The sequence below is a fragment of the Tamandua tetradactyla genome, chromosome 5, assembly GCF_023851605.1.
Source record: "Tamandua tetradactyla isolate mTamTet1 chromosome 5, mTamTet1.pri, whole genome shotgun sequence".
Taxonomy (NCBI): Eukaryota; Metazoa; Chordata; class Mammalia; order Pilosa; family Myrmecophagidae; genus Tamandua; species Tamandua tetradactyla.
The window spans coordinates 230,363-253,299 of NC_135331.1; the positions used below are offsets into that span (position 1 = coordinate 230,363).

At 51.4% G+C, this 22,937-nt stretch overlaps 2 protein-coding genes across 4 annotated transcripts in view; both read right to left on the reverse strand.

The window, feature by feature from the left end:
- The window catches only part of LOC143683444 (zinc finger protein 510-like), a 98,928-nt gene that overhangs the window by 54,283 nt on the left and 21,708 nt on the right, over window positions 1-22,937 (reverse strand). The gene's annotated exons all lie outside the window — the stretch shown is intronic.
- LOC143683433 (ral guanine nucleotide dissociation stimulator-like) lies at window positions 8,558-21,587 on the reverse strand. Of its 3 annotated transcripts, none has more exons than XM_077159463.1 (16): window positions 21,415-21,587; window positions 19,871-20,064; window positions 19,188-19,247; window positions 18,239-18,432; window positions 17,383-17,891; window positions 16,384-16,599; window positions 15,940-16,043; window positions 15,418-15,481; window positions 13,725-13,799; window positions 13,166-13,198; window positions 12,694-12,815; window positions 12,508-12,606; window positions 11,985-12,177; window positions 11,624-11,788; window positions 10,303-10,417; window positions 8,558-8,962 (listed from the first exon to the last, which is right to left on the reverse strand). In XM_077159463.1, the coding sequence occupies exons 1-16, from the start codon at window positions 21,511-21,513 to the stop codon at window positions 8,796-8,798; spliced, it is 2,409 nt and encodes an 802-aa protein (XP_077015578.1). In that variant the 5' UTR covers window positions 21,514-21,587; the 3' UTR covers window positions 8,558-8,795. The 3 variants fall into 3 exon arrangements, with proteins under 3 accessions (XP_077015578.1, XP_077015577.1, XP_077015579.1); XM_077159462.1 differs by having other exon boundaries at window positions 18,224-18,432; XM_077159464.1 differs by lacking the exon at window positions 8,558-8,962 and adding an exon at window positions 8,972-9,554 and having other exon boundaries at window positions 18,224-18,432.

Sequence of the window (22,937 nt, forward strand, 5' to 3'; positions counted from 1 at the left end):
AACAGGACAGAATGTAAAAACTCAGAAATGGACAGCACAATACTACCTAACTGTAATACAATTATGTTAAAACACTGAATGAAGCTGAATGTGAGAATGATAGAGGGAGAAGGCCTGGGGGCACAAATGAAATCGGAAAGAAAGATAGACAATAAAGACTGAGATGTTATAATCTAGGAATGCCTAGAGTGTATAATGATAGAGACTAAATGTACAAATCTAAAAAATGTTTTGCATGAGGAAGAACAAAGGAATGTCATTACTTCAGGGTGCTGAAAATAGATGGTAATTAATATTTTAGAATTTTACCTTATGTGTGAGACTAAAGCAAAACATGTTTATTTGATACAAAAACAATAATAATAAAAAAAGTACAATGGGTTCCAGATATTTCTTATGAAAAGAAAAATAAATTCAAGCCCGGGTAGCATGGTATTTTGGGGTTAAAATTAACCTCAATTTTGTTGGATTATATTTCTAAAGACAGATCTTTTTCACTTCACAAATGCATTCTATGAGCACTACAGATACTTTATCTATGAAACAAAAAGCAGAAACTAAAAGTAACCCACAATCCCATCATTGAATACATCTACTATTAATATTTAGTTTCTTATTTTTCAACACATTTTGATTAATAAATAAGTTAAATTTACATGTGGACATAGTATTTACTATATGTCATTTAAAACATCTAAGATTTACAATTTGAATCTGGCTGTTTATGGCACAAAATTCACCTAAATATTATTAGTATGTGTATGTTCTTACACATTAAAATAGTTTGAGAAAGCCATCTCTTTAAAATATACTTTTGTAACATTCCATCTTAAGAAAACTTAAATACAAATTTCCTCCCTAGTTTGTGTAAGGCCTGGCCCGGTCGCCTCTGGCTGGAAGGCCCCCACCTGAACTAAAACCCGTGACCATCCGGGCACACAGCTGTGCAAACTCAGCCGATCAGGACCTGCCCTGACAAACAAAGACCCCCACTGCACACGGCCCCTAGCTATGCCCACTGCACACAGCCCCTAGCTATGCCCACTGCACACGGCCTGTAGCTATGCCCACTGCACACGGCCTGTAGCTATGCCCACTGCACACGACCCGTAGCTATATGCCCACTGCACACGGCCCCTAGCTATGCCCACTGCACACGGCCTGTAGCTATGCCCACTGCACACGGCCCCTAGCTATGCCCACTGCACATGGCCTGTAGCTATGCCCACTGCACACGGCCCGTAGCTATGCCCACTGCACACGGCCCCTAGCTATGCCCACTGCACACGGCCTGTAGCTATGCCCACTGCACACGGCCTGTAGCTATGCCCACTGCACACGGCCCCTAGCTATGCCCACTGCACACGGCCCCTAGCTATGCCCACTGCACTCGGCCTGTAGCTATGCCCACTGCACACGGCCCGTAGCTATGCCCACTGCACACGGCCCCTAGCTATGCCCACTGCACTCGGCCTGTAGCTATGCCCACTGCACACGGCCCCTAGCTATGCCCACTGCACATGGCCTGTAGCTATGCCCACTGCACACGGCCCCTAGCTATGCCCACTGCACACGGTCCCTAGCTATGCCCCCAGCCCTCAAGTGCAAGACACTCCTAACCTACCACAGGAGGCCCTGTAGGCATCATCAGCACCCCACTAGCCAGCTGTCATGGTTGGGGACAGGTGTCAACTTGGCCAAGTTGTGGTACCTGTTCATCTGATTGGGCAAGCGCTGGCCTGTCTGTTGCAATGAGGACATTTCATAGGATTAGGTCATGATCACGTCAGCTACATCCACAGCTGATTCCATTTGTAATCAGCCAAGGGGGAGTGTCTTCTGCAATTAGTGATGCTAAATGCAATCATGGGAAGCCTTTTAAGGAGGACTCAGAGGAGACAGGTTGCATTCCTGCTTTGGCTGGTGAGCCTCTCCTGTGGAGTTCGTCCAGGCCATCCATTGGAGTCATCGGCTTCGCAGCCTGCCCTGTGGATTTTGGACTCTGTGTTCCTACGGTCACGTGAGACACTTTCATAAATTTTATATTTGCAAGTGTTCCCTGTTGGTTCTGTTTCTCTAGAGAACCCTAACTAATACACCAGCCTATATCTAGCCCCGCTGCTCCTAGGGGGGCGCGACTTCCCTGGCCTGCACCCTGAGCACCCGGACCCCGGAACCTCGCCCAGGGACAATAAACTTTTTAAACTCGGACTCAGTTTCTCTGATTTTTCAGTCGGCTACAGTTTAAAACCTAACAGTTTGTATTCAGATTTCCAATCCTTCTGTGTTACTCTAACGCACTACTGAAATGAACAGTGACATGGCACATTTAGGGATGTATCTGTGAGGACATTTTTCATTAGAAGAGGTAGTAAACCTGTTTGATTCATGCACTCAGCTGCTTTCCCTCAAGGGGCTACCAAAAGCATCTATCACAGACCTATGTACCTGGGAGCATCTTTTTTACTGTATTCACACCATCTCCAATGATCACTGAGTTTTCTTTACTTCAATCAGTAAGTAAGATAATGTTACCTCATTTTGGCTTTCACTTGTCCTTGGATCATTCACGCATTCTTTAGGATTTACTGGTTAGGGCAAAATCTTCTTTACTGATAGGTTTCCTTCTGCCAAGTTTCTTTTTTTCATTGATATGTTCATCCTTTTCTGATGAATTTGTAAGAGACTGTTAGAAACTAGGAATATGTAACCTTTGCTTTTTAAAACAATGGGGCCCACAAAAACACCCCAATTAGAAAACACCTTCTAAACCCAAAAAGCCCACAGCAGGGACCCCACCGACTCCCAAAGTGCCGCCCCCGGCCAACCACAGCCACCCCCAGCCCCTGAGCCCTGGGGGACCAGCTCTGACCCCCAAACCGCCCCTGGCCCGCTGTGGCCTCATCGCGGTGCTGCCCCCAAGCTCCCGCCATGGCGCGGGGACCCCGGCCTCTCCGGCGCTGCCCGCCTCCTGCTCCGGTGCCCGGTCTCTGCTTCGTCAGGCCCCAGTGGGAGGCCTCCGTGGCAGTCGGTGGTCCTGGGGAGCCTCCAGGAGCGCGGCCTCAGCGGGTCCCACGGCTGCGATGGCGGGGCTTCTGTGGAGTCTCCCGGCTGCGGCCATCTTGACAATGGCGCCCCCTGCAGGGGAGACGCGGGGGACTCTGCGGGCGCTGGGGAGGGGGCGGGCGGGAGGGGTGCGGGCTGCGGTGGGGGGCCTGAGAGAGTCCTGGGCTGGTGAGGTGGCAGTTCACAGATGCGAGTTCAGTCAGGCACTGCAGGAAGGCCACGCGCCCGCCGCCCTGTCCCTGGTCCTGGGAGTTGGACCATGAACACTGCTGACCCAGCATCTCTATCTCAGGCCTCCAGGTGCTCTGCACTCGGGAATTCTCATGCATGTGGGGAGCCGCTTATGGCACCGGCAGTGTGCTGGCCATCATCTTGGTGTCTGACGCCATCTACTGACCACCTTGTGGTCCAACACCATCTTGGATACTAACTCAAGTTAAGTTTTTATCTCAAGTAAAGTTTCTATTTTCTCATGTCTGCTCTGCTCTGCCCAGAAATCTGCTGACTAGCCTCGGCTGGTCCGCCTTTGCTATCTTAGTTTCTGTGGATTGGCCTAGCCACCGTGCAATGCCTGTCACCTGCTAACGCCTGATACAAGGCACTTCCCCCGTCCCGCTGGATAAATACCCTGGATTTGCCCTCAATAAATTGAGACTTGATCAGAATCCTGTCTTGTCTCCATTTTCTGTGTCTCTTGTCCCCCCAATTCTCACTCCCTCCCTCAGGTCCAGGTTCGTCCGTCCCGCGGGTCGGGACACATGCACAGACAGTCTTAGAGGGCTAGGACAATAACAGAAATCGGAGAGAGAAAGGAAGAAAACACAATGAGGAATGAACCATCCTTTGAAAGGGGAGGCCTTGAACCTTTGAAATGCATGACAAATCCTTTCTTTGGCAGTATAAGAGCAATCAGAAAATGGAAGGAGCAGGTTCATGAACACACCACTCCTCAGAAAGCACCTAGGTTTGATGTTTTGTCCAAATCATAAAGCAATTGAAGCCAAAATAGTGTCTCAAGGTGCTATTTCGGGTACACATATGATTATTCATTAAGCAGTTATTTGTTGAGATTTTACTTTCTGCAGAGTAAGAACTGTGCTGCGGTGGGTCCTAGGGAGTGAGTGGGGACACTGATTTGCCCTCAAGGAATTTACTTTGGGGCAGAAGGGGTGGTGAAGTTATCCCAAATATATGGCTTCTCTTGACCCTTTGCACCTTTCACATGGGTAAATACTCCCAAATGCTCTCAGCCAGCAGTGGTTGCACTTTCTGGACCTGTACTGTTGCCAAAAGTGAGTTCATCAGCCTGATGTGCACCAAAGCCACTTTTAGTCACAATGTATTTTGAGAAGAGAAAGGGTTTATTGCTTTGTTGACTAATAAGGAGACTGGAGGAAACCTTAGATCAGCTCCATGAACAAAATAGAGTCTGGGCTTTTCTACTGCCTGGAGAAGGCCGGCAAAAGAGGTGGTGACAGATTGGGGGAGAGGCTGTGGACTAATCAGTCTGGGGGAAGGTAGGCCTAAGGGGGAGGGTTAAGCTGAGCATCTGTCGGCCAAAAATGCTTGGTCTTAAATAGAGGCTTAGAATGCTCAGTGTGGCTAGAACCCACCAGGCCCGGCCAAGGTAGGAACTGCAGAGTCATAGGAAACCCACTTTTCTGGCCGTGAAACAAGCTTTTTCTGAATAAACATGAGGAGGTGAGAGTTCATGCAAAAGAAATGAAAACTTTTCCAAACTGGTAAGAGAGTGGTCACCTCAGTGTTAAGGGGGGTTGGTAATTGAAGGTTTCACCTGCCCTTTCAGTTTGTGTCTGAATCCAATCCTGAAGGCTTCTTCAGTGAGCTCCTAAGAAACACTCCTCAGAGTGCCTCTCATCAGATTAAGTTTAGCCTAACGATCTTATTACTGCTTTTTTGTTGTTCTTCTAACAACTTTTCTGTTCAGCAAAATACATTTGTCCCATTTTCCTTAAATAATCCCAGCAATGCTTTGCCCCAGTCTCCTGACATCCACTTTTAGCACACCAGAATGTATTACTTATAAATACTGTTGGAAACAGAAATCTAATATGGCATCATTATTTACATCCTTTGGTGATTGATTCTTGTATGGTCTCCTAGCCTTTACTGCATGAGAAACTTATGACTGGATGGGATGTCACTACCATGAGTAGGTGCCTACTCAGTTGACATGGAGTTCATCAGTATGGAGAATGTCTGGCTTAGGCTTGACCTGATCAGGTGAGCCTGGAAAGGGGGCTGGATCCTTCATGAAGTCACAGCTTGGAGATAGGAGAGGTCATATAGAGAGGACCAAATGGCAAGGCTCTGAGAGTGGCCTCTAGGGACCAAAAGCAGAATTTGGTCAACAAGTAACAACACAAGGAAGATGTCAGTTGTCTAACCACCAAGAATTGTGTCTACCAACAGCCTGAGAAGGTGTGGGAGCTTCCCTCCTAAAGACCCCAGTTAGCTCTCAGCCAGCCAACACTTTGACCTGTTTCATGACACTCTGAGCAGAGTACGTGACCACTCTGCTCAGACTTCTGACCTGCAGAAATGCTGAGGTAATCAGTTTGTGTTGTTTGAAATGTGGTGGTAATTTCTTACACAGCGATCAAAAACTAACTCCAAAACTAAGGACTCAGTGGGCATGTGAAGAGTGGTTCTCAAAGGGGAACACCGGGATGACACCAGGATAGCAGCTCGGGGAAGGGCTTGGTGCCAGCAGGGATTCTTTGTGTTCCATCTTCTGTTTAACGTCGGACTGCCTTGGCTAGCCCTTCTAGGATCTTTGAACTCCCGCCGAGTTGTGGTTAATGTCATATCTGTTTGTTGAGCTAAAATCTTGTCGGGCCCGCTGGTATGGAGTTTGCTGGCCATCAGGTAAAAGAATTCTCTACTATTTCTCTCCGGTTCTTCTGGTGCTATTCTGAAAAATAATTAGGCAGTCAACTCTGAGGAAGCATATCTGTGAAGAATGGCTTCTCACTTGACATTTTCTGATTTTGGTCCTAGCTCTCATTCTGTTCTAAGAGAAAGAGGTGCACTCTAATAACCCCAAATTGACTTAGCCCCTGTGGGGATGTTTTGGTCAAGTTAAATTGAATTATCTCAAGGAGAAATGTTAACAGCCCCCAAATTAAAATGGAATGATAGTCAGATGGCAACCATTCTCTCTTCCTGCTGTTTCCTTTATATGATCACAAATGGAAGGTCTGATGTCTAGCTAGTCTTAGACCAAATGGAAAACTTTGAAGATTATGAAGGCTCTCAAAAAATGATCCAATGTCTTAGGGGAAGATGATAGCATGAATGAAAATAATGGCAGTAACTTATGAGACGGAGAAAATGGATCAGCCAGAATTATTGGGTGTGCGGATGGGGGTGAGCAGCCAGTCAGGTGGACTGCTCTCCATGAAATATTGAGGGAAACTGGGCTATTACTTTCAACGGGGTTGCTTGAGGCAGGAAGTTCATGGGTTGGAAGCCTGGGATTTTGGAAGATAATAAAAGTGAGAGAATGGAAGTCTGGCTGGGTACAGGGCCACCCTTCCTAGCGACTCCTCAAGAGTTCCAGAAGATGAAATCTCCACATATAACAGGATTTCTTGTGAGGCAAGGGACAAGGGCAGAGAGGGTCCACGTGTGGGCCAAATGAACTGGCACAGTAGACACAAGAGGAGAAGGTGGGCAATGCACCAAATTTGGGGGTAGGGGCCTGGAATCACACAGGATGGGACACAGGGGTTTAAGCCAAATGTACCCAAATCCTGAGAGACAGTGTAGCTGAGAGCAGGTATTGGCCATTGGAAGCTGCCCATCACCCTGGAACCATGCCCCTACATTTTGGATAATTTCTCACGTTTGAGTCCTGTCCTATCAAGATAGAAGGAAGGAGACTCACAGTGTTAGGCTCCCTTGTGTTCTGGAACATGACCTGGGTTCTGCAACTTTGGTGCATCCGTGGGAGCCTTGTATTAAGAAGTGGGCACCATGAGGAAGTGACTACATGAAGACAGCCTGCTCTTCTGGTAAGCATGGTGGTCAAGGTATTCTGCATGGCAGGGGCTGCAGAGAAGGAGCCCTGGCACTGGCTCTGCACACTCACGGGGGCTGAGAGCCATGGCAGTGGCTCAGAAACAGTCCCCACCATAGGGTTGGACATTTTTCCTGATGCAGCACTACAGAATGGCCTTCTATAGACCTCCCAGGGATTCTGTGAGCTATCTGATACCCTCTAATAAATTCTTTTCTGTATAAAAAATATTATTTGCTAAATGAGATATTTTGACAAATAGCTACTAGTTCAGCAAAATGAAAGAAAACCTGTGCTTCCACTGGCTGCTTTAGTTTCCTCCCCTCTACTGTGCTGGCTGCTTTTCTATGTTTCTGGCCGTGCTGCTAAAAACCCTTTCTGCCTTCTCACCTCCCCTCCTCAAGCTCGACCTCCTGCCCAGACCCACTAATGCCTTAAATATTAGCCCATCAGACCCAGCCCCAATATTCTCCCCGACCTCAAAATCAAATCTAAGGGAACTGAAACTAAGAACAGCAGAGAATCACAGATGTTCACTACTCCTTTGTTTCTTGGGTCCACAGCATTAGAGAGGGTAGGGTCCAGCAGGAGTAATCTGGGAGGCCTGCTTCTTTGCTATAAGGAGAGGACACTGGATTGCTTAACTGTGCAAACTGCCCTTTAAGTGTGTATGTAAAGGAACTACCTGAAATGGTGGTGGAAATGGAGCACATGGTACAAAAACAAAAGACTTAAAGTTGCAGGGAAATAGAAGTATGCAGATTTCCAGCTCTAGTATAATAACAAGCTTGTACGAAAACTAAATAAGAAAATAATATAGAGGTGGTAGGCTGACAGTTTTCAAAATGATGAACTAAAGTAAAATGAGAAAGAGAAAGAGAGAGAGAGAGAGGGAGACCAAACCAAATGTGACAGCTATGCTAGCTAAAAAATGAATAAATAAATAAAGATGAGGATCCAAAATCCTGAAATCCCTGGAAGAACATTGAGAAATAACCAATGCAATTAAAGTATTAGCAAAAGGGCAAACAGTCCAACCCGTGCTCTCTAAAAGCCCGACTTAGCCAGCAAGTGAAACTACCATTGTAAAGGAATATTCTGCTGGGGAATTCATTAAATCGGGAACAACTTCCTCTAATAGCCAAGAAGAAGACATTTTGGCCTGTATGTGCCCAAAATTTCCACACCTGCTGAGGAAATTGCCTTATGATTACATTAGAAGAATGAGCATAAAGGAGGACAAAGGCATTAGGAACCCCTGTCAACTACCCTACTTTGATAACTATGATGCAAAATTGTGAGCTAGTCCCCACTTTACACTAGTTCAGTGCCTTATACTAGTAGGAAGATGCCCCTATACTGCAGGCTAACATGCCCTGGAAGGTTTTGACAAAAGTATGAAAACAAAATACCATCATGGACTTCAAAATTCATATAAAATTACATCTTTTATTTTTGGGGGGGCAATATAATATCTGGAGCCCAGGTGAGCCTGTCAAGGGGCAGGGTCATGCCAGGCAGAAGGAAAGGCTCAGGGCTGGAACTTGCCTGGGGCTGGGAGGCCCCGGGTCACTGGTGGGAGGGAAGAGGCTGCCTGGACTGACCTATTCCCACTGGGGACAGCTAAGCCACCTGACCAGCTGGAGACAGGCAGGGTGACCCTAAGGCCGACAGGCATCAGGGCCACTTAGAAGCAGCCCCTTGACCACTTGAGCCCCGTATTCTTCCTGCGAAAAAGGGTGGAGCGGGTTCTTTTCTTCACCACGCGGAAGGTCTGTTTTGTTAGAACTAAGTGGTAATTTCCTGAAGGGTCCATGGAGTAGAATACATTACTGTCATCGGGAATGATGAGCCCTGGTGGGGACAGACAGAGGCACAGTCAGCTGTGCTTATGGGGTTCCCCAAACCACTCCACCCCTTGGGCAGCACACAAAGTCAGACTCTCCCAGAGACATGAGTCCCCCAATTAGCTCCAGGGCCACCAAAGAGTCCTTGGACTGATGCCTGCCCAAGGGCAAAACTCAAGAAGCACTGAACCCAACAAATCTTGTTAACACGTGACTCTGACTGCACCCCTGGCAACCTCAGCCTAGAGCTAACAGAGGGTCCTCCCACCAGCACATCTTATGGCCAAGTGCTTGATGCCTTCACTGATGGGGAGGTAGGTGCTATAAGAAGCATTCTCGAATGCAGATGTCCCTGAATACTGCACTCTTGGGGAAAGGGTAACTGAGGTCCAAGGCATGGCAGACCAAGTACAGGCCTTTGATGGGGCCAGGGAGTCCTCCACGGCCTGAGGTCCCTCAAGCGAGCACTGACTTCTGCTCTGATCCTCTTTGCCACCTGACTGCTCCGGCCTAGACAGTGCTGTACCATAACGCTCGTCAGACTTCCTGCTCCTGCCTCTGTTGTCGGCCTACTTCTGTGGGAACTCAGATTTCCTTTTCTGAAAGACACAGCCCACTTACTCTGCTCATCTCAACAAAATGCTGATGGAAGATAAGGTAGGATATAGGAAACAATGATCTGGGAGTCAGAACAGATTCCCTGGGCTAATCGATGAGAAGCCATGAGTAGCTCACCAAAAATAATAATAATAATAATAATAAAGTTACCCTTACAGGGTATGGGGAGGCTCTGTGCTCTCACATGGAGTATTTCCCTCTCCCATTGGGGACAAGAAACAGGCAGAGAGCACATGAGCAACTGCTCTATGGGCTCAGACCCCAGGCTGCCTGGCTCCGTGTCACTGCTGGGAATATTGAATTGGTTCCTGGAGCCTCCAAAGAGGATCAAGAGGCTTTTGTTTTGCCTTGGCATCATAAAACATGGACTTCAATATTTGCTCTTGGTGTCCACAGACCCATGATTGCTTGCGATGCACAACTAAGCCCATCCTGGCTAGAGGGTGCCCTGACCGCAGAGCTCCTGGGGCAAGAAGAGAGGCCTTTGTCTTGGATCTCAATCCCACAGTCTGCCCTAGGGCTCCAGTGCTTGGGCCACACCCAGGGATGATACATGGAGAGGAGATGCAAGTCACAGGGGGAGACACTTCAGACCCTGAGGACTCCGAAATGCTGAACATCTCCCTTTTGGAGGTTGTCTTGGGCAGACACCCCAGGTGGTGGGGGCTAGGAGGAGAGTGCTGAGGCAGCCCCTCACAGAGAAACTCCTGGACCTGCTCCCTGACTTACTTCGATCTGGTGAGATGATTTGCACCAGCTTGTATTCCTTTGCTGTCTCCAGATCCAGGTGGAACTCATCCAGGGCTTTGAGGATCACAGCCAGAGCCCTGTCATGGCAGGTGATCTGGGCATGTTGGGGGACAGGCCATCAGGACATGGGTTCTGGAGCTGACTCCCACAAGGGCAGTGGCAGGGGCCCTGCTGGAGCTGTCTCAGCAGGGAGCACAGGGCTCAAAGACCCACCCCAGTTGGGTCTGGGTGTAGAGTGGCCCCACTGCCCTCTGTCGCTCTCCTCATAGGCCTCCGTGGAAGGAGGGCCCTTTCCTATCATTCCATCCCATTTCCTGCAAGAAAGGCATGTCTCCCTTACAGGTCACTGCCCTAGGGCTGAGCCCCTTGCCTCTGATCCTTGGCCTGCTCAGCTCCTACTGGCTTCCAGAGGTCACCCTATAACATGGTGTTGGGGACAGATGTGGCCACTCGGGGCCAGCTCCTCCCACCACTCCTTGGGCATCTCTTTTCTCCCTGAGATTTGTCCTCTTGAACAAACCACTCAAAGATGACAGAATTAGTGACTCTGAGAACAAACATCTAGTCTAAGCCTGGATGGCAGCAAGTAAGAGGAGCTGGATGCCCAGAAGTCTACTGCATGACAGGCATATGGTGGTTGAGGGGACCCACTCCAGTGCCAAGCCCTGAGCTTGGGCAGGACTCAGATAAAGAATCATACTAGCGACATCTCAATACACCCACCCAAACTCCAGTCTAAAACTGAACTGCAGAGCTGGGCATATGTCTGATCCAGCACCTCAGGCAGCCTTTGTGCAGGTCAGGGATGAGGTGGCTCCATCAGCAGATCTATCCAGAATCTGCTCCCCTCATGGCCTCTTCCCCTAACTGGCTTCCCTGCCTCTCCCCTACATGCAGTTAGATGGGATTCAACCCCTGAGGCCTCTGTGACCTCAATCGTATCCCCTGGGCCCTGTTTCTTCACTTCTGACCCCATGAGTGTCCTCTGTTGGGCCAGGCCCATGTGGATCTTGGGGTTCTCCATGCGGTCCTTTCCCTCCCTTCTTCCAGGGGCTGCCTCAGTGAGGTTTTCCCAGGCTGGCCCACCTCAAGGTGGAAGCCTCACATCTATGTCCACTGTCCTCAGCCCTGACCCACACCGAACACCTTTCTTTACTACTTGTGGATCTGTGTGGCTGTCTGTCCTTCTCAACCCACTAGGCTTGTGGTTCCAGGAGAGCAGGGAAAGAACATGTCAATCATTCTGCATTCCTGCCTCTCAGGCAAGGGGCCCCCGGGGTCAGCCGCCCGCCCAGCTCACCACTATGCTCCTTGGCACGTTGACATGGTCCCCATCCAGGCTGACGCGGACGATGCAGGAGTCACCCACCTGCTTTCTGTAGGGCTGCAGGGGGCTCGAGGCTCTGTGGGCACTCAAAGGGGCCCCAGGCTGCGGGTGGTCTGAGTTGACGGTCGAGTCACCAATCTGTGGGAGGACGGTGAGAGAAGGGTCAACCCCAGAGCCTGTGGGACACTTTCAGCTGAAGATGAGCTTTAGGGGGTTTGAGAATCTGTTTCTAAGTCAGGACTCCTGACCCCTTTTGTGGGTGTGGAGAGGGGAAGGCCGGCACTTGAAAGGGGCCCAGAAGACAGACCTTCAGGGAAAAAAAATGTGCAGGCACCTGCTTCTCCTGGCCATCAGGGCATTTGGAGATGAGGCCCACACTCATGTTCCAGTCAGACTTGGAGGCATCGGCCTCATGTCCATTGAGTGAGACAGCTGTGACTCCACTGCTGCAGTCATGCACAAGCTGGAGCCGGACACTGGGCAGGGAGGCACCGCTGCAGCTGGGTTCAGCACTGAGTTCCTGGGGGCTGGATAGAAGAGCACCTTAGCTGGGGCTGATGCCAGGGTCCCATCCACTCCCTCCTGTGGCTACTGCCCTTGGCACTCTGGCCACCCTGCCAAGGGCTCCTGCAGGCCACGGGAACCCTGAAACCCAGGCACCAGAGAGATCACTCAGCATTTCCTATTTCCATCATGGCACAACCTGGCCCTGCGATGGGGCCATGATGCTGTCACAGGGCTGGTCAGGAGAGAAGAGTCCCCAGTACTAAAGTGTAGACACCCTGAGGCGATGCTGAGTCCCAAAAGACACTGAGCCCCGAGGCAGCTGCACCTGCCGGCCTGGAAAGGGAACTCACCCTGTGCTCTGAGGCTTGCCAACATCTGGGAGGTTTGGGGCATCGAGGATGTTGCTGGCTGACAGGGCCGGGGGCTCCCGCTCACAAGACAGATGAAAGCTACAGGGCAGAGGGCTGCTGTGAGGCTACAGAAAGCCACAGCTCATGGCAGGGCCCTGCTGCTGCTACCTTCTGCCCTGGCCTTACCACTCAGAAGTGCTGAGCTGTTCCACAGCCCCAAACCAGGCCCTAAATTCCTCCATGGGCCGAAAGTAGATATAGATGCATCCTGCCTGGAAGCGCTCGATCTTGGGAATGACCTTGTATTCCTGGGGCAGAGGGAAGAAGAAGATGGAGAAGAGGCCAGGGTGGCCTTGTTGGGTGGGATCAGGGCTGCAGCTGGGGTCTGTGGATTTGGTCACAGGAGCCACTTCCTGCCCTGCACTCTCATCCAAGGCCTCCCTGATCTCAGCCCAGGATTCTCACAGACCTTCCTACAGGGAAATGTTCTTGATGCCAGGACCTCCCCAACCCCCGTGGGGAAGTTATACCTCATCTCTGTGAAACACTCTCCTGGTGAGAAACTGAAGGTGGATGGAGCAATGGGATGTCATGCCCTGTGAATCTCAGATCATCCGTCCCATACCTCAACCCTGCAGTGATGCTCCCAGCTCCTCACCTTCAATCCTATGTCATAATTTCTCAATCTCCCCTGCAAGACACAAAGCCCGGTCCATCAGCAGAGGCCCCAAAAGGCCCTGACCCACCCCCTCATCCTCTCCTGTGCACTATTGGGAGGGGCCACCAGGGCCAGGCCAGCCCTCGCAGGGCTCAGACCTATTCAGGGATCTGGGCACCAGAACAGGGGGCCCTGGGCAGAGGCATAGGGACCTTCCAGTCTAACCATCTCTGAATGCAGATGGGGAGACTGTGGGTCAGGAAGGAAGAGACTCAGCAGCAGTCTCACAATGGAGGGGCCAACTCCACTCTCTCCCCATGCCCACACCTGAGGGACAGTCTGTGCCCAGCTCAGCCAGGAGGGGATGCGGGAGAGGGACAAGGCCTCTGACTTCTGGGAACCTTGCTTCCGTGGCTGGAAAGGGGACATGATGCCTTAGCTACCAGGGCTCCTATGGATGAGCTGGGCCCTGGGCTGAGAGCACAGCACTCAGGGAGGGGCTCTCTTCCCTATGCTAATGGGACTTGACTCCCTCCTCCTGGCCCGAAGTCCTACTCACTTCCCGAGAGTCCGTGGGAGCTAACTGAAGGGAGGCTAGCTCTGACAGGAGCGTCCACAGGTCGGGAACAGTGGGCTGGGGGAAAACAGTGGCATCTGTGTGAGATGGAGTGCCCAAGCCCACTGGAAACCACCCAAGGCCCCCACCCTGAAGCCTCATTCTCTCAGTCCCCTTCCCCCACACAGACCTCATCCAGCCGACATCTGGTGCTCTCAGACACCTCCTACCGAGTTTCCTTCCAACCCCTTGGACCACAAGAGCACTGCTTTTCACCTCCCAGCGATGGCTCTTGGCAAATTACAAAATACTATGAGGTTGCTCAACCATCTCTCCCAGATCCACCTTCAACTGGGCTCTGCCAAGGCCTTCCTTTGACTGTGAACCATCAGGGCCTTCTATATACTGCCTGGTCAAGCCTCCATCTCAGGGTCCAGATGATGGCACATCTAATGGAGGCCCCCCAGGCTCAGTGGCACAGAAAGCAGTGGTGCCAGAAGAAGTGAGCCTTGTATAGTCATGGATGCCAACCCCACCCTGACCCTCCGTGTCCTCAGGCACCCTCACTCTCTCCCATAGTGGCCTCTCTTGCTCTCTCCTTGCTATCACCTCCCTGGTGGACTCTGTAGAGATCCCCTCCTATGAGGGTGGACAAGGTCAGGGAAGCCATCCTTCCCTCACCCCATCAGCCCACCTACTTGACTGGGGTTTGTGCAGCCTGGAGGTGTCAGTTGACAGAAATGCTGCTGTCACCAATCGTCAGCCCTGACTGGGAGGCAACCGAGGAGCAGCACTCCCTGTGGTGTGACATTGACCAAGTGGGCTGGCCACCCTGAGTCTCCTGTGTTGTGTGCCAAGTGCAGGCATGAAATGTGCCTCAGATAACTGAGTGTTCCATGTTAAAAGGGTGCTGTCTCCAGCACCTTCTCCCATCAGAACCAGAGGAAAGCGCAACCACATTCCTGTGCTCTCTTGAACCCCTGTGGACTCCCTTGTGAGGAAGGCAGCACAGCGTGGTCTCACAGCATTTGCACATGAGGAACAGAGGACCCACAGGGCTGTCACTTGCCCCTGGTCCTGCTGGGAGTAGGAGGAGTGAATGGCTCTGCCCAGATTGGTCCTAGCTGAAGTCAACTCAGCACTCAGCACCACTGCCCAGGTATTGGTTTTCCCACCCTCATGCTTTGTGACCGACAACCCAGTGGGTGAATCATGCAGGGAGAAGGTGGAGGTGGCTCTGGAGCTGAGGATGTCCAGTCCTGCCATCCTGAGCCCAATGGAGTCTTTGACCGCCATTGCTCCCCAAAGCCATGCCAGATGCCTGTTCTCACCAAGGAGCCCCTTAGGAAATTCTCTGTGCCCAGAACTGTTTATGTCCACACAGCAATGGACATAAATTCATAAATCCTCCAAACGATTCTCATTCCAAGCTGGAACATATGTCACCACCCATGTGGGAACAGAAGAGAATCCTACAGGTGAGAAGGACACCGGCTAAACCTTTCCATTTACTATCTGTTCCTGAAATGCCCTAGTTACTTCTGCCATTCCCAAGGACCAGTGCCTCCTGCCATCGAACTGCCCTTGAGCAGTGGCTAGCCAAACAAATACCTCTCCCTCTTAGTCTAGACAAGACCGGCCTGGAATTTTTCAAGGAGTATTCCCACCGTGACGCCACCACCTGCCTCCACTTTACCTGGCCTGGAAATTCTCTTTTCTGGGAGGTTTTACTCATCATTTCCAAATGATAAATGCTTTCCCTTTGGGGAGGAGAAAGGACAGAATGTTTGGGGGATGGTAAGAATGGGTGTGAGTGCAAATCCATTTGATTTTTGACTTAAGGGATCACAATGGCCTGGATGAATGGGTTGGAAACTGAGGGTCTATAAACCCTCCATATCATATGGGGCCCATTTCCCATGTCAAACGAGATGCCTTCTTATCTCATTTTGATTTTGGTTGGGCAAAGCAATGCAGTGCCCTGGAGAAAACCCTCAAAAGGTTCCCCCATGGCTTGGCTTTCACCAGACAGGTCAGCCACTCTCTTTGTAGGTAGGACTGTTGAGGTCACATGGGGACTCAGACCCCCCACCCATGCCATTGCCAGCCACAGGAGGTGCTGCCATGCAGCAGGGCTAAGGCCACTGGCGGGACAATGCTCTGCCCTTGGCAAGATCCTTGGTTCCCCCAGGGGCTGCTGTGGAGAGGGCCAGCCCACCTGGAAGCTTCCTCCCATGTCTGCTTCAGGTGCTGGATGGAGTTGCTCCATAGAGCAGACAGGATGGCATGCAGGGACGCGAAGTTCAGGAGCACTTGGCATTCCTGGGGAAGGAGAAAGGAATGAGCTGAGAAGGGGGAATGAGCTGGCATCTCCATTTCTGGATGACCCTGACATGCAGAAACACCCCAAGGGCACAGCCTGTGCCCAGCCCATGACAAAACTCAGGGAGGAGAGCTTTAGCTCCAGCTGAGGAAGGAGAAGTGGCAGGAAGTGAATGCCCCACTCCTGGGACAGGCAAGGAAAGGACTGTGCCAGGAAACAAGCAGGGCTGGGGCCCAGGGAGCGACTTGGACCACAGATTCCAATCCTGAGAGCTGATCAAAGCCAAGAGTGACACCCAGGACCCAGGAGGCTGGGAGGTTCTGCTCGCCCACAGCGTACCCTGGCCACCTCTACCCACTGCTCCAGGATCCTGGCCCTGTCCGAGGCTGTCATGCTGTGGTCGCCGAGGCAGGTGGTTATTACACAGTTGGAGACACGGTGCATCTGAGTGATGACAGCACGGATGGTGGGCGCCAGGTGCTCCTCACCCTTCTCTGAGCGCAGGGTCGAGATGGCTTGCACACAATCGAAAGCTACCACCTTTCTGAACAGCTCCTGGGGAGAACAGGAGTGTCACTCTGCCTTGAGCCACCCAAGGCAAAATGCACCTTCCACAGGCCACTGCCCAGTGTTCTAAGCAGCAGCTTTGCAGGTGGACATTGTGATTTGGGTCATGAAGGGACCTCTGGCTTTGGTTCTCTGCTCCTTGAGTGTGCTCAGCATTTGCAAAACCCAGGACCCTTATGCTGGCTGGGAGGAGAGAGCTACATTTTCCTCAAGTCCTCCCTCACCACCGCCAAGCACAGGATGGGGACTCCAACCCCACATGCCGAGGAAGCAGCCCAGGGAGCACGTTGTGCTCCTGACAGCTGCCTGACTCCCTCTAATCTCATTCACATGCATGTCCCCTGCTGCTGCTACATCCCGGAGCTTAGTGTGGAGCCTGTCCTCATGTCCAGGACACATCATGTCTGATGCATGTGGAGGCCGTGGAGTCCACTGGGACAGATGGCTGGGCTAGCCCTGGACTCTGCCGCCATCTGATATTCCCCTCTTGCCCACAACATGCCAGTCTCTGACCAGCTCCCTTTGGTCCTACGATGTTGATTGTCTGCACTCCCGTGCTCTGACATGCATGGTCAAGGCAGTGTCCTGTGATGTCCTCCCCAGCTGGGAATATGAGGCCTGAGGAATGAAGAACTTGCCCACATCACCAGGGTGGAAAATGGTGGATTTGGACCCAGGTCATTTGACCCCAGGTCTGCGAATGGCATTTCAGCGACAGCAGATGCCAGAAAAGGTCCATAGCATTCCCCCCTTAGAAGCCCAGTTGCTCACCACGTCCATCTGGGTGAGCTGCTCTGCCAGCAGCCTGGGAGGGAACGCCAAGACGGGGGCCTTCCACTCCCTCAACCCCTGGTCTCGGCGCCCACGTGAGGAGCAAGAATGATCTTCTGGTGGAGCGACAGCTGGCGCTGACTGCAGCTCAACAGATGGCACTGCAGGTGGTACCTGGTCTGCCTCCTGCTGCTCAGTGGGTGCCTCAGGCGGTGAGGCAGCAGGTGCCAGATTAAGGGAAGTCACAGGTTTTTGGTCTGAGGGTGGCAACTCAGTTGGCATCAGAGCCACCGCCAGCTCTGCTGGTAAAGCAGGTGATGTCTCCAGCTTCGGCTCCCGAGCTGGGGATGATGCAGCCTCTGGACGTGGCCAGGTAGGTGGCATCAGTGATGCCTCCCTCTCTGGAGCTGGAGTGATGATTGTTGGAGAAGGTGGAAGGAGCTCTGGAGGCCACGGTGGCTCCACATCGGTAGGTGGCATTGGAGGCGCTGTCACAAGTGCCTTTTGCTCTGTAGGTGACAAGATTTCTGCTGCCAACGATGGAACTGACCCTGGAGGGGGCACTACAGTGGTTTGAATCTCTGAGTATCACATAAGAGCCCCAAGAGGTGGAAGATGCAACAACAGAACTGGCTTTCTATGGACCTTTCTCGACCCAGAAAAGCGTGTACCACCTCTACCTGCACCACTTCCCCCAAGGACGCCACTCTCAGAAAGTCTTCCAGATTGCAAGTGCTCAGGGGAGGGGGCCAATGCCCCTCTTGACTTCCTGCCCACAGGCAAAAGAGGGATTCTGCCCCTGTGACCCCCACCTCCTCCTCTACACCCCACCCATCCCTACCAGCATGCTTCTCACTCTGTGTCTGGGCCTCAGTGGGCCCTGATGGCTCCAGCTCAGAGAGGAGGAGCTGAGACTGCCTCTCCAGGGTAGACCCAGGCAGTGCCATCTGGGCGAAGGCCACCAGCTGTTTGAGACTGGGAAAGTCCGGGGGCTCGCAGAAATCATCAGGAAACTCATGGAGCCAGGTGAGCAGGAGGCAGGAGAAGATGCTGGGGGTGGAAGGGGCCACAGAGTGAGGAACGACCATTCCCGCCACACTGCCCTCTGGTGACCACCCTCCCAGGTGCGGGGCTCCTGGACAAGACCAGCCAGACATTCTATTTCTGTCTGTCTCTGCTGGGCACCCTCCCTCTGGAACAGAACTGACATGAAGAGAGGGAGGGGTTGGTCTGCTCAGTCAATGGCACTGCACTTGTACACAGAAGGAGCTTCATCAACTGCCTGATGAGGGAACAGAGCATGTCCCCTGCCTCAGGTCCCCCTGGGCCATCATGTCACCTCAGTCTGCAGTCATGCCCTGAAGTCATGCCTCCTTCTCTGCCAGCCATGTGAGGGTCTCCTCTTTCCACTGTCATGGTCCCTGAAGGGCACGGGCACAGCCCACTGCAGCCACCTGCAGCCAGGCTCACAGGACTGGGTAGTGAGGTGGATGTTTGAGTTGCATTCTCCCCACACCTCCTGATCTTTGTGTGCTGCTGGCGTGGTGGAGGGGCAGCAGAGTTGGGTGTGTCTAGAGTGGGCTCTGAGACCCGGGGAGCTCTCTGCACCCAGTGCCCCAGGAACTCTCCCATGGGTCTCTCTGAGTCCTGTCACCCTACAGGGGATGAAGCCCAGATCTCTGCACTCCCGTGGGAATCATGAGATGGACTCAGTGACCTGTCCAGTCACTCTTGGCACCGGCCCCCACATCCCATCCTGGACTGTCAGGAAGGAGCCCCTCTCTCCTCACCCGGATCTCACTCACTTTTTTAGGCATTCCTGGCCTCCTCCATCCCTGCCACACAAAGTGCAGCTATCGCCATACCTAGAGGGATTGTGGGTGTGTCACATGTACCTTCTTGGCTGAGTCCCGACAGATGACGTCTACCACTACTGTGGGACCCCCGACTCAGGCAAACACAAGGCGACAAGCACTTTGCAGTTTCCTTCAATGAAGTAGCCTAAGTGCCTTTCAAATTGCTTGCCCTTAGATTATTCTCCATAGATCTTTGATGAAGATGTATGAATGATCCCTGAGCTGCATCTTCCCATATAACTGTTGAAGCCTGGGGTACCTCTGCCAGCCCCCAGCATTCAGGACTCAGGCTACACTGAGGACCGAATGCACTGAGATGCAATCTCAAACCTCCTTCGAATGGGAATACAGGACTCCAAAGATCACTTTGGAGCAGAGCCTCTTGACGTGGAAAGGAAATTTCTAGATGTTGAGAGACACTCCCCACCGAGCTTCCTTTCCAGAGAGCCTGGCATGGGCTCTTTCCAAGGTCTGCATCATGCAATTCTGACTCTGCCCTCAGCAGGTTGGTCCTGCTATGACCTCACTAGCAAAAGAAGGAAACGGAGGCAAGACGCTGCAATGACCTCCTTCAGATATTCAGCTCATACAATCCAGAGCTCTTGTGAGATTGGGAATGAACATGTGCTCACCTTTTGGACACTCGGTCCAGGACCCATTGGGTGGAAAGGAAGGGCCGGTAATGGAACACGAGGAGGGATACGCCGGTCTGGTTGTCCTCCTCGACAACTGTCACCATGCGCTCCAGGAAATTCTCCCATGCGCCCACCTTGCCGGTGTACTCCTCCAGATCACTCTGGACTGGTGACATGTTTGCATCCTGAGACTGGAAGAGCAGCAGCAGGTGGTTAACCAAGGAGCTGGGAAACCAGGAGAGGCGCAGGGCTTGGGGGTGAATGCAGACCTGCCTTTCCGTGGCCCCTCTGCCTTGGTACAAGTAGTGGGGCAGGAATTCATCTAGCAGAAAAAGATCCCACAATCCAAATAAAAATTCTGGTAAAGGAATTATGAAGTCATGGAGACGTTGTCGTCATTCAGGGGGCTGAATAGAAGTGGAAGCTGTGCAGCAATGCGTGCAAAGCGCTTTATTCCCGTGAATCCTCACCAACCACCCCCATTCATGAGATAAGGAAACTTCAAGGGGGGACTCAACTTTTTGTAGGACAGAAGCCATAACCATTCACACAGGACGTTTATGATCTTCCCTTGATCCTCTGGTGGAGGCTCTGCTCCAGACATGGAGGGGAAGGGTCTGCTGCCCTCTCGTTCTTCCCCACTTCAGAGGCAGTGCATGGAGAAGACCGAGTTGGTGAAACACCTTTGTTTTCACACCAAAAGCCAGATTTTAATGTCTTTTGCCTTAAAGGGAGTTCTGAGAACCTGCAACCATGGTGATCCCTGCTCAGGCAAAAGCCAAGTGCCAGGAAGACCCAGGTGGGAGAAAGACCCCCATAGACTGTGACTTGAACAGAAGTCTCAGCAAAGAGCAAACCCAAATGGTCGCCTGATGTGGATGGGAATCCAATTTGTACTGGACATCTGGAAATCAAATCACTAAAGGGATTCCATCAGCCCCCCTGACACCAGTCTGGCCAAAGAACAGCATGTTCACAGCTGGTCCAGGAGAAAACAGGAAAGCAGCCATGGTAAGAGACTGTTGGTGGCCACTGAACTGCTGCACACTTATGGAGGTTCCATGCCTCCAGCTATTAGTATTCCCTGTATGTGTGTGACATACCCATTTGAGTTCAGGGGTTCTCACCAGAGGGGTGGGATGGGGGCCCAGTCCATTAAGACACACAGAAGAGGTTCTGTTCTCACTTGATCACACTGCTGGCCCAGGTTAAGGGGCCTCCCAGCCATCACTGCCACCCTAATCAGGTGGACAGGTGTCTGCACACTTGCCCAGTCCACACTGATAAGAGATGGTAACTCTTGGGCCCAGGATTAACATGTTGCATGGGGATTACCTCACCATCACCACTTGCCTTCCCAACAGCCATCTATGACTTCAGGTGTGACCAAAAAATGCCCATGAGGTTTCCCAACCTGGCCGTGGATGAACCCATTCCTCATTCCTCCTCACAATGAAAGCAGGACTGATATGGGGCTGCAGAGGCAGGATGACAATGCTGGTAGTTCCTGAATTGTCTGACCTTGGGCCACTTTGACTTACCCTCGGGAACTCCCTGACCAACTGACAGCGGCGGCGAGGTGAAGGGTTCAGCCAATGCCTGCATCTATTGAAAAATGCCTCCTTCCTAGCTTTTCTCATGCCAGAACCTGTGCTCTACAAATGCAACACGAGAACATGTTGATCTGTCAACCGTCTCTGGCTAAATGAGCCTGGTGGTGGGCTGTTGTGGAATCTAGGTGCCTGGTTACCAGTGTTCTATGTTCCACTGGACTGCAGCTCAAGGGAAGTGAGGTCATCTCCTTAGGCCGTTTAACTGAAACTTCTCAACCGTTAGGTCCTCCATGAAAGTCCCTCTTGACTCCTAACTGCTCATCCTCCTTAAACATGCTATCCTGTTCATTGGACATCAATCCCCACAGCTACCTGGGAGGGCCTGGGTGCAGACTGGGCCCCGACCATGAGGAGGGAGGACTCAATTCTAACGCAGATGAGCTTTCTTAGAAATCTTGTGACCATGGTGTAGTCACTGTTACTCTCATCTCAGAGTCTCCCCAGTTTCCACACCTACACGACAGGGTCATTCTCCCATCTACTTCCTGGGTCAACATGTGGATGTGAGATAATCAGTGTGAAAGCCATGGCTGGTTTTCGAGTAGCTGGCATGCAAACAGACATGACAGCATTACAAGAAGTAACACTCTTGTGGGTTGTCTGTGGCTTTGTGATCCATGGAAAGTTAGATTCCTGTTTTGTCTCATTTCTGGGTCAGCACCATGAAGAAGTTGAAATTAAATGGAATTTAGATAGGATGGCTCTGTGGCATGACACTTCTCATGGTTTCACATTACCATCAAAATCAGACACAGGTGAGAAAAATGGCTTAGCCTGTCGACAGCTGTGCTGGTTTGAAGGGATTCATGTCTCCTAGAAAAGCCATGTTTTAATCAAAATCCCATTTCATAAATCTAGAATAATCCCTATTTAGTACTGTACGTTTGAAACTGTAATCAGATCATCTCTCCGGAGATGTGATTTAATCAAGAGTGGTTGTTGAGCTGGACTAGGTGATGACATGTCCCCACCCATTTGAGTGGATCTTGATAAGATTCTGGAGTCCTATACAAGAGGAAACATTTTGGGGAATGGGAGATTCAGAGATCAGAACAGAATGACATAGCCACGAGAAGCAGAGTCCACCAGCCAGTGACCTTTGGAGATGAAGAAAGAAAATGTCTCCTGGGGCGCTTCATGAAACAGGAAGCCAGGAGAAGAAGCCAGCAAACTAGAACAACAGCCTAGGTCAAGGTGAAGCTAAAGTATGAGCTTTATAGAAGAGTCCAAAGATATGTTCCCTAGGCTCAGCCTGAAAAACAAGTCAAACAAGGATAGATGGTTTGGGGGAGGGTGTGTCTTTCAGATGGACAAACTTTTGTCCTTCTCCCAAAGTATAAAAGGTTCCAGTGAGGCTGGCCATGGAGGAAGCATGGTAGGGAGCATGTTATGAGAAGAACTCAAAGAAAGTGGTGTGCAGGTATCAGGATGTATCATACAGGAAGAGAAAA